Below are 11947 nucleotides of genomic sequence, written 5' to 3' on the forward strand. Positions count from 1 at the left end.
GATGTATGGGATCGGAGTGTTGTAAAAGGTTAATGTAAAACCTTGACTGGGAGGCTTTAAAAGTGACAGCCATAGGGAAGAAAGTTTTCACTCATCCATGCACATGCAGGAATTACAAGGTGAGGTTCTTTGGACATTGCTATACAAGATGTCAGAGTAGATTATCATAATGGTCCCTTCAGCCTTAAAAATATATGAACCAGTTCCTCAGCAGGTAGAAATTGGTGTAATTTTATTGAAGTGAATGGAGCTATGCTAATTTACATCTGCTGATCATTGGGCTCTCTGAATCTCTGGTAGCATTCATGCAAATTATTGGTATTAAAAATAATACAGCATTTACAAGGAATAAGTCACACATGGGCTAATCCCAAATGATGAAGAAAGGCCAAATGCTAGTCTGTCCTCTTTGAGAGATTACAATCAACCTAAGGGCTGTTGAAATATATACAGTGGTGCTGGAACAATTTTTATTGTGGGGGTGCTGAAAGCCATTGAACGAAACTGTAAACCTTGTACATGATGGAAACCACTTCAGGGCAGGGGGTGCTGCTGCACCCCCAGCACCCTAGTTCCACCACTTATCAATATATACCAACCCTTGTGAAAGCAATGGAAGAATACCATTTGAGGAAATGTACAGGACTTTTTTTTATTCCGGATGACAAATGTCTAAGGTGGTTCATCTAGGGTACACACTGCTGGAAGATATGTTCACTACAGCACAGTCATTATCACAGTTTGTGCTTTGGTTTACTAGCAGAAACGTTATTACTGAATGCCACAAGCTTTCATTAATTGTGGACTTTACTCCTTCCCTGTCTCGCCGAACTATCAAAGCAGATGTAAGTTCCTTGCCACACTTTCACTATCCCTTGCATGCTTCAGAACTGGAGGGACAGATAAGAGTTCTGCGAATTCTCATTGCCTCTTACTGGCCGAGGAGACTAATGTTTCCCTTTTCAGCTTCCATGTTCCAGACAGAGCAGTGTTTACAAAGATGACTAAAGGGGGGAAGCTGTTCAGCATTGGATCGTTGAAGTGGTTTCCATCCTGTACAAGGTTTACAGTTTTGTTCAATGTCTTTCAGCACCCCCACAATAAAAATTGTTCCAGCACCACGGTATATATTTCAACAGCCCTTAGGTTGATTGTAATCTCTCAAAGAGGACAGACTAGCATTTAGCCTTTCTTCATCATTTGGGATTAGCCCATGAGTGACTTATTCCTTGTAAATGCTGTATTATTTTTAATACCAATAATCTGCATGAATGCTACCAGAGATTCAGAGAGCCCGATGATCAGCAGATGTAAATTAGCATAGCTCCATTCACTTCAATAAAATTACACCAAGAGCTGTACGGACACCATTGTGGCTTTATGATCTGTGTGACCTGAATATAGAACTCAGTGTGTTGCTGATATCGTTTGTGTTTAACTCCTTGCTACTGTCAGAGGAGATGCTCTACCACTGGTTCTAGAGAAGAATCTCCATTAGCGGTCAGTCACGGTAGCATGAAATATCCTCCGTCATCTCTTTGGGAACTCCTTGTCTTATTTTTAGGGAAAAATGCAGAATAGCATTCACTAGCTATGCAAGACATGACTAGAAAGGCCTCCATCTCTGGCCCTTATTCAGTAAGGTACTAAACACGTGCTTAAAGTGGACCTACTCGCATTTTAAACTTAGGCACATGCTTAAGCACTTTGCTGAATCCTGGGTCCTTTGTGCAGATTACAGTTCACGCTGTTTAGTGAAGCCTTGTAAATGCCTTTTCCAAAGGAGATCAGAGTGTATCCAGACAGGACAATTAAGTGGGTATTTATTTCACCAACCATTCACGGTCGGATTTTCTAAAGCGCCCAAATCAATATGATTTAGATACCTAAGTTGCTTAGGTGCTTTTGAAAAACTCCTCCTAAATCCATTGTGTTGCAGACAGCTGGAGTTTGACAGATGAGTGGGCAGTGGGCAAATACACACAAATATGCACGAACTAGCTGCCATATTTTATTGATATATGTCTAACTGGTGACTGATTCTCAAACACAAAACCATTTCTCTGTCTCTGTCTCTGTCTTTTCTCTTCTCTTCTCACTTGGGGGCGGGAAGGGGGTGTTGAAAAATATCTTATCCAGGGGAATGGTCTTAAAAGTGAACCTTGTAAGAAGGCAGACATGCCAGTGCTCTTCCACACAAGCCATGTGGCTTTATTTTTATACACTGCTCAAAATGTAATTAAAAAGGCTGGGGAAGTAAGGGTGATTTATCTTGTTGAGTGGTGTTGTGTGCATTGCAGTTCCATTTAGTAAAGTTAAAACACTGAACATCTACATTAGTCTGGTAGATGTAGTGTACAATCCTCCTGTTCCTACCCGTTTATCTACTAAGGGATCTGACCGGGAATTTTTATGTTAACATAGGAATACAGGAGATTTATTTCTCTCAATAACTTGTGGTTTCTTTATACACATATTTTTGGTGGAGGTTGCTGCCATTTTAACCCCATGAATACAGACGGATATGAATTTCCATTTCATACTAGCAACCAAGGTGCTGCCTGGGATGAAGTACTCTGCGACTTTGACTTGGGGATTCTCTGTGGGAAGATTAAGGAAGGATCCTTGAGATGTGGGCCTCTCAGAGGACCCTGACAAGAACAAGGAGTCATTAAGAAGCAGGCAGCGTGACATACTGCTGAGTTCCACTGGCTGGCCACAGGCTGCCGATGGAGGAACCAGAAGGAGCAAATGAATTTTGGATCCAGGTGCCATCCCTCAGTTCTGCAGGTGACATTGCAATGGATATGGCATGGGCATAATGAGTGAGTAAATTAGGAGGCCTCACCACACCCAGAAATTTTGAACAGAGCTGGCATTTGGTATCATGGGCAGCTACCCGTAATGCCAAATTATTTGCGGGCACTATTCGCCCATCTTGTCCTCCTCCTGTTCTGGTGAGCTGCCCTCATGCAGTCCTGGAGCTGACCTGGAGGCACCAGCATTAGCTGTTTGGGAGCTGGAGCCGCTGTATGGAACCCTGATATACTACTTCCTCTTCCCACACAGGTGACACTGTGTCCAACAGATAGTCCAATAGATCTTCCTTACTGAATATGACATTAGCAAATCAGAGCAGAGAGGAGAATGACTCCTGTATGCAGGAGACTTGCAATGAGAATGGGGGTGGAGGGAAGGGAGTAGTTTTGAGAAGGAAGGGATAAAGAGGAGAGAGACAGGAACAGATTGGGTAAGAATATGGGGCTGAGAGAAAAATTAGAGTTTGTACAAGAAATGCCAGTTTTCGTTGCATGTTGCGTTTTTCAACAAATAATAAGTAATGATACTGTGGCAAAGGGACTCACCAATTGGTGCCCCTCCTTGTGGTTAGGTGTGGTGTTTCAGGGTGTCTACAGCAGTGGCTCTCAACCTTTCCAGACTACTGCACCCCCTTTCAAGAGTCTGATTTGTCTTGTGAACCCCCAAGTTTCACCTCATTTAAAAACTTATAAAATCAGACATAAAAATACAAAAGCGTCACAGCACAATACTACTGAAAAACTGCTGACTTTCTCATTTTTACCATATCATTATAAAACAAATCAATTGGAATATAAATATTGTACTTACATTTCAGTGTATGGTATATAGAACAGTATAAACAAATCATTGTTTATGAAATTTTAGTTTGTACTGACTTCGCTGCTGCTTTTTATTAGCCTGTTATAAAACTAGGCAAATATCTAGATGAGTTGATGTAGCCCTGGTTGAGAACCACTGCTCTACAGTCCAGCTGGCCAGGTCTGCTGGTCATTCCCCTTTCTCTTGGCCCACCAGCCAGGTCCATCTTTGGTCTGCTGGCATCATAGTGTCTGGAGTGGCTCACAACCATGAGTGCCTTCCTCATGGCAGACTGTTTTATTTCCTTCATTCAGCCCACAATGTGATCGTCCTTACACGTAACATTTCCCAGGTGGGATAGGGCCATTAACCAATCCTTTGTATTTTGATTCTCCTTGATGGCCCATCTGATTTTGATAGTCCTTCTGGATGGGGGGTGGGATGATTCCCATGCCTGAGTTCACGAGTTCAGAGCAAACAGTTTCAAAGTTATAAAACTGAACTTTCCTATTTCCTTCTAGCATGGAATACAGATGTTACAAGTGAGATTAATGCATGCAGCAACTTGCAAGCATTTCATAGAGTCTAAGTATGAAATACATTCTTATAAGACTAATACCTGTTTTGAGCAAAACTAACATGGAGGTGACCTGATCTGGTCTCCAGCTACGAGGCTGTCAGTTCTTAGCTAATGCCTGCAGCGTGGGCAAGAGCTAGCGTCTGTCTTGCCAGCATCACACCAAGGTTTTCACCCAATGGTCCCAGGTCCAATAATCTTTCTGGCCCCTTGTATCTGGAGTCTTCTGGCTAGTCCTACCGGTGTGGCTGTAAGGGAATCCGTCCCTCCCTCTACCCTGGGTTTCAGCCCAGGGACCCTTGTGGTGGGTGGTTAAGGTCTGTGTGGCTAGAGATCTTGCTCCTCCCCTGGGTAACTTAACTACAATGTGTTCATCTTCTCATCAGGAGGCCCATGTTTTCAGCAGGACTCTGTCCTGGGGCCCAGCCCTTAGTCACAGTCCACAAGGTAATAAAGGAAAAGAAGCTAAATTAATAGAAATAAGGAGCAGCTCCAGTTTCTCTGTCCTACCCAGCTCCTCCAGTCATCGGTCCTACCATTCTATATTCACAGTTAGCTTAAGGTAGCTTGGCTTGTTACAGTTCTCATCTCTGGGAGCTGAGTGTGAGAGGTCTGTCTTGGGCCTTTTGAACTGAGCAGCTTCTTGAAGGTTCTTCCACCAAGATTGGCATGCCTCACAGTTGTGGTGGGGCAGAACTGCCTGAGTCCAAAGCTGCTCTTTAACCCCTTCTTGCCTGCTGGGTTTTTTTAATACTCTGTCACAGATACAAATAGACCAGAACTGAAGGCAAACCCATCAGGAGCAGTGTTAGAGTGTTGAACCTAAGCTTCTGGGATCTCCTGAGGTTGATTTCTCAGATTTGACTTTAATGCTAGGATTTTCAGGTTTTTTTCATGGAATTTTATAGATGTTTTCTGCCAAACAAGTATATTCATATGTGACAACTCCACACACACACCACTCCAGATTTTCATTAATGGACAACATTTTGGCGCACACAACAATTTGTGCCCATAATGTTATGAGACCAGTTATCAATGGTTAAACCTCGAGTGGTTTGTGCGTACAAGTTAGATAACACTACTAATTACTGATGAGCCTGATCTTGCAAAAACTTAAGCAACTCCTGAGATGCGCCGTGTGTTTTTTCTGTGCTTGGGATTCAACAGTCAGTGACCAGCAATCGGTGTACCTGCTTCAGGGCAAGCCACAAGCAGAGGCTAGAAAAGGCACAATTTGCACTGGGTGCCCTCGCTCTTTTTTGAAACTGAAGTTCAACTAGTGCAAATTGCGGCTTTCCTTGTCTACACTGTAGGTCTGCATAAGTGCAAGCTACACCAGTTCCTGGACACTGACTGCTGAACCATGGCTAATTCCAAATAGTCAAGGCCTCTAAGAAGTCAGTGAGAGTAGAGGGTACTCAGCACCTTGCAGAATTTGGCTCAATAGTGGCATCTTTGTGGACACAGATCATGCCCACAGTACAGAAGCTGGCTTCCAGAGTCGGTTTGAAAATCTGCCCCACTATAGTGTGCTCTCTCTCGCGCTCTCTCTCATGTTTGTCACTTCAATATATGTGTATTTTTGATGGGCATTGTTGACAACTAGTTGCGGGCACTGGACCTTGAGTCTACCTTTCCCATGGGGAAATGAGTGCAAGTGTATGAGTACCTGTGTGTGTTTACATTTGTATACGGACAAAAATCATAGAGATTATAAAACAATTAATTTGGGGACCAAGCGTGGAATAAAGCTCCTGTTTTGGAATCTGTGCTGTTTGGTTTTTTTCCTCTCCACTTTTGTTTTCAATTCCTGTGAGAGATGGCTGTGCTGTGTCCTCTGAGCACTGTTTGGAAGTTGTGGGAACTAGGGTAGCTGTCAAATCTTTTCCCTCAACCCCTCCTTTGTAGCTGGAGCCCACAGCTTTGCCATGCATCTTAAACAATGAAAGAAAACAGTAGAAAAACTTTCTGGGTTTGGGCATTTGCATTATGTTGTCGTGGGTTGAAATTTTTATTGAACATTAAAAACTAAAATTTTGTAAACCAGTCTCAAATTCTCTACCTGTTTCTTTATGTTGGTCTCAAAACAGTGGGATATTATTCAGTGACATGTTAGGAAGATACGTTGTTTTATTATATCTGTCCCTTTCTACATAAAAATATAGGCCAAGATTTTCAAAAGCAACGCACGATTTTTGGGTGCCCAACTCAAGATGGCTTAAAAAGGCTTGATTTTTAGAAGGCAGTCTGTCATTATTTTCTGAAATCCAGATCCCTCTTTAAGTTGTCTTAAATTAGGCACCCAAAATTACTAATTGCTTTTGTCAGTTCTTCCTTTCACCCCTCCCCCCCGCCATCTCTGTTTGATATATTAAAATCTCCTCTGGTCACTGAAATTATTCTTACTGCATGACATTTGTGGATTTCTTCCTCTTTATTTTGAGACTTAAAAGCTTGGGGAAGAAACAGTTGTGTGTGGGTTTGGGTATTTAATGTTTTCTTTTTTGTAAATATTATTTCTAAACCATTGCTGTCTAGTGATTGGATCACAGGCAATTTCTTGATCAACTGGGCTGTAAATAACAGAATAATAACTGGTTAATAATACTCCTAAGCTGCTACTTTACTTTCATTAAGGCATAAAATTTATAGGGGGGAAAAGATTTGCTTTTAACTACTGTGTTATTATTTTTTTAACCTTCAGTTTACAAGGAGTTCAACAGACTTTGTATAGCGGTAACAGACAAGCTATTCTTAAGAAAGCCAAAGCCAGTCTGGTATCTGATCTCTCACCTTGATCTCTCACCCTGATCTCTCACCATGAAGAGCATGATAGACAAATGTTCTCCAGCACAAACTGCCTTTTGTATACCTTGTTTGTTTCTTGCTTAACATAGAACATTGTTTGGTGCTTTCCCTTAACACCTTCCATGCCCAGCTGATGCTGACTATCTGGATGCATAGCTTCGTACATGCCCAATGTTGGGTGAGAAGTTAGACCTCAATCCTGTATTGGGAACTGCTGGTGTAGACCACTGTGCCCACGTGGATGACCAATGAAGTCAGTGGGACTCTGAAGATCTGGTTATAAACCCCATTTTAGGATATCTTTCTGTGCATCTTACACTACCACAGAAATTGAGCATCTTTGTTACAGAACTTAGGTGCTGCAGGTCACATGGACTTCGCATTATAAAGATTAGGCATATTATCCTTTCATTAAACTATTACCCATTCCAAGGGGGAAGAAAGTTTCTACTCCGATTCCTCTGCATATCTTGGAGGACAGATCTCCTTCTCTGGTGATCACAGCATGTGTACACACTGTAGCCACCAATCTAGCCATATTGCGTGATGTCACAAAGGCTTCTCAAATGAAAACAAAAATACTTGCTGTCCTTGGGCATCCTAGGTATCCCTAAATATCTAGGAACTAATTCACCACTGCCTTATTGCAGTTATACTCCATAGATTTAAAGTGAGTTACACTGAGGGAACAAGAACTGGAGTAAGGTAGGAGTGAAACAGACAGCAGGGGTCTGATTCCAAATCCATTAACTTTCAGTGGACATTGCATCGGGCCCATAGTGATCAAATTAGACAAGCCTATTATTTGAACTTTGCTACAGTCTATTTAGTAGAATACGACTGAGACCCAAGAGTTGCCGCAGAGCACAAATAAGATTTTTTTCGGTGCCTCTCTTAACCTTTCTCTTTATTGTGGAAAGTCAGTAATTTGAGACATTGTTGGTGCCATCAACAGAACCAGCAGGTGATTATTGCTTGAATGCCTTTTCTTCATAATTCTGATTATAGAGAAGTGGCACAGTTGCTGTAATGCTAGTTGCGTGCGGTCTTATTCTCCTCTAGATTTCTGCAGCTCACTGAGTTTCTGGTGGCTCATTGCAATTTAGAAAGAGCTGCTGGAGAGTCAGCTCATTGTAGAAATAGCAGGAGTGTGCTTACTAGGAATACTCCCTCATGGAGAGAGACATTTACAGTAACAGCATTTCTTCCACTTTATTTCCCACAGCACTAGGTTAAAGTGGCACGAACTTCAAGACATTACAAACTCACATCATTCCTTTGTTTATTTAGTGCCCTTTCCAAGTGCTAGGTATTTGGTGTCAGATAATGGGCCCACTGAAGGTATGTTTCATGTTCTCATGCACAGAATCGAACTGGAACTTGCCCCTTCTCCCAAGGTGCAGCATGCTCTCCTCTCCCCAACACCAATCCTTCATTCCTTAACCAACATACTGAATGCACTCAGCCAGCAGGGGGTAGAATTCTGGCACCAGACTTACTTAAAGGGGCCACATCCTTCTGTGCTGCAGAAACATTGCATCCGGTGCCTGAGGGACTCTGCTGAAAAGCGAAAAGAGGTGTCCCTATGAGCCAGGATTATTCTTTTGCCTTTTTGTGTTTCTTACAAAGGTCACACTTTTGCATCTTCAATATGTTGGGTCAGGCCTACATCACTGTGTCACAGGATTGCATTTTATGTCATTACACCAGGGCATTATAGGTTGCATTGCAGCTGCTTGTTGAAGGGACACTTCAGGGTTGTGGTACCTAAAATTGTCCCAGAAGCTGGTAGTTTGTGACAGCTGCTTATTAATGCTAATCATAATTGCCTCCCCGGTAACTTGTGCTTCCCCCTTTCTGTTTGTTGTATCCACCTGCTGTCTTTCCTCATAAGATGAGAAACTCTTTGCGGGAGGGACCATCTTCTTAACTGTGTGCATAGTGTCTATCACAGTTGAGTCTGGACCTCTTACTAGGGTCTCCAGGAGCTTCCATAATACAAATAATAATGATTTTAATAATATTTGATCTTTACTGACAATTGTCCTACAATTTTGGATCTCACTTTACACATTCTGTGTGTTCCTTATAAATGCTTACAGATTTTTGCCACTGCCTAAAAGGATCTGAGCCAACCAAGGCTTTGAATTATTGAGCTCCCAGTGGTGAATATGGCCCATTGTGTGTGTCCAGTTACGCAATTGTTTATTTATATGCTGTCCTCTACTAAAGTACAAATGCACAGGTTTGAGTATAGTAAGTTATGCAGTAAGTAGGTATTTGTTTTCTTTTTGTTTTGTGCTGTATTTCCTTCTGCCTCAGAGAGATTTTATTTTCTCTTAAATACATGGCTGGAATCCTTAGGAGGTAGAACCACCCAATGTGTGCCAGCTGCTAATGTTTATTCCTTTGAACTTCGACATAATGGCCAGTGTAATCTTTATGATTTAGCTCTTGTAACACAGTCTGACTGTGATTGGATACTGATCATGAATCTGAGACAGTTCAATACGCTTAGCAATGTCCTTAATAAAAGGTCAGACAGCTGAGATTCCCTGTCAGTTTTGTAGGATTTGTGTGGGACTTGTGGTTGGGTTTTCTTTTAAGAACAGAGCTGAGAGATGTAGTGGTTTTATCTGCGACCAGAATCTGAAGGTCAGCCTAAGTTGTTGTTACATACCTGTTAAATACAGGTAGTGTGTTTGGTGCTGTACAAGATAGACAATATGGCTAGTCCCTGCCCAAGTAAATCTTGCCTCCTGAAGTGCAGCACTGCTGAGGAATTTCTCATTTTGACAACAGAACTCAAACGCTTGACTTGTCAGGGCTGTCAATAATGTCAGGTTGTGAACTGCTTTTTCTTGTTAATAGCAACTGTGCAGCTTAAAGCCACATTAAATGCCAAGCAGCCAGTGCTTAATTTGTAATGAAAGAGGAGCTGGGGATCAAGCAATATTTTTACATTCATAACTGATGCAGCAAGCCCAGAGGTGCTGGGGCTATGAACTGCCAAGCCTAGAGGTGCCAGGGCTCATACGTGGCAAGCCCTGGCACAAATTAAGCACTGGAGGCAGCCATAGATCCTAGCTAGTTAGGAGGGTGTGTATCTGTGTGTGTGTGCTTAGAGTAAGGCTTTATCTTTAGAAGTCTTTATAGGACAGAAATGCTGCGGCTGGTTAAGGGTAAAAATAGTTCTGAGTTTTCAATGGCTGCATTCCATGGCTGGAGCCTGAAATCATGAATCAGGGCTCAACGCTCAGTCTGTGTGAGACCAAGTGTGAGAGCTCTGCAACTGGAGGCAGGAGGGGAGCAGCTAGCTGGGATGAGTCCGACCCCGGCATCACTAATATTTTGGGAGGGACCTGTGCTGCTTGTACAGTCCCAACAAGGTACCGTATGTTAATATCTTGGGTTCTGGCAGTTTATCTAATTGTTTTTCCCTGTATAATTAAAAATGTGCCAAGCCATGCAAAATTTCTTGCTGAAGAGAGAGCGAGATTTTTTTAAAAGTGGTTCTACTGTGTGAATTCATTCTGTCAATGGTCTGTAGCTGTATACGTTAAAGCTGCCTGAGATCTAGGATGTCCTGTATTGATTTGAGGTTTGGTCGCAACTTCTGGCTACTCAATCCCCATCAGAATACAGTGTTGGTCCCAGGATTGTTCCTGGTTCTTTGGAAAAAAATTCTCCTTTTGTGTTTCAGAAATTTTCCAACATGCATGCATATCCCTGCCTGGAACGTACAGGTATTTAAATAATGATTGCTCTCTTTAAGTCATTCTGCTGAGAGTCATTTTAAAAATGTTATCGAGCACATGGATGCTTCATTCATGCATCCTGTCTCAAGACTAGAGCTCGGTGACAGTGAAGCATAGAGTACGTGTGAGTCAATACCAGATCTGACTATTCTGAAAGAGAGAGTAATTATCTACTAAATACACTGTTTCACAGGAAGAATCATTTTGTTCTCCAAGCAAGTTCATTGAGAGGGCCATTAGGATGCTGTCCAGGTTTTAGCCCCAGCATTTTCCCTTTAAAGCTGTTTTCTCTGAGAGGCTTTAACCCTTACATATCTCGTAGGCCCTTGTTAGTAGGACCTTGAGAAAGAAAGTTACCATTTTTTTGGGTAATTCTTGACATGATGCATAAATCGAGTTGTGTGTATGTGTTCTCTGCTGTCATTGCACCTTGGGCAAAGCTGTGCATTACCCACAAGCCTCGCAGCCATGCACTACCGTGCCAGTGCAGTATCCTCCTGTTCGCTAGCGTCCTGGATACAGCTGTGTTCACCCCCCCGCTACTCATTGGGTGCCCTAAGCTATGCTTGCAATCCAAGAACTGCTATTTGTCTGTGCTATGCCATCCTGGCACCCTGGGTGCTGCTGCATGGGCATATCCTATAATATCCTAGCACCCTGACACAGCTGTGTGTCCCTATGCTGTGCCGTCCTGGTGCCCGAGGAGCTGGGGTTGCCACCTCTGAGGCAGAAAAAACTGGAACATCAAGGGTGATCCTTAGCCCATAAAACTGGACCGCTGGCAGTGTGTGCAGAGCACCCTTACAGATTTCACAGGACAGCTGCCTCCAAAAAGGGACGATCCTGGGAAAACTTAGACAGGTGGCATCCCTAAAAGGTCCTGGTGTGTGGGGGTCTATTGTATACTATCCTCGGACCTGTCCTTAACAGAGCTGTGTGCATCTGTGCCATGCTATCTTAGGCCACGTCTACACTCACTGGGCATTGACGCTGCTGCGATCGATGCAGCAGGGGCCGATTTAGCAGGTCTAGTGAAGACCTGCTAAATTGATGGCAGAGCACTCTTTGGTACTCCACCGGAACGAGAGAGGTCAGGTAAGTCGACGAGAGAGCATCTCCCATCGATGTAGCACAGTGAAGACACCGCAGTAAGTTGACCTAAGCTACGTCGACTCCAGTT

At 42.9% G+C, this 11947-nt stretch overlaps 1 protein-coding gene across 6 annotated transcripts in view; it reads left to right on the forward strand.

The window, feature by feature from the left end:
- The window catches only part of TSPAN4 (tetraspanin 4), a 683463-nt gene that overhangs the window by 308068 nt on the left and 363448 nt on the right, over positions 1-11947 (forward strand). Inside the window, exon 1 of one of the 6 annotated variants that reach the window (XM_075129311.1) lies at positions 10273-10398. The exons of the other annotated variants lie outside the window; for them this stretch is intronic. Coding sequence (XP_074985412.1) covers positions 10332-10398 — 67 coding nt within the window. The 5' untranslated portion in view covers positions 10273-10331. Of the gene's footprint in view, positions 1-10272; positions 10399-11947 lie in introns of those variants that run through there. 6 annotated transcript variants of the gene reach the window in all.

This window comes from Caretta caretta, chromosome 6 (assembly GCF_965140235.1).
Source record: "Caretta caretta isolate rCarCar2 chromosome 6, rCarCar1.hap1, whole genome shotgun sequence".
NCBI classification, from domain to species: Eukaryota; Metazoa; Chordata; order Testudines; family Cheloniidae; genus Caretta; species Caretta caretta.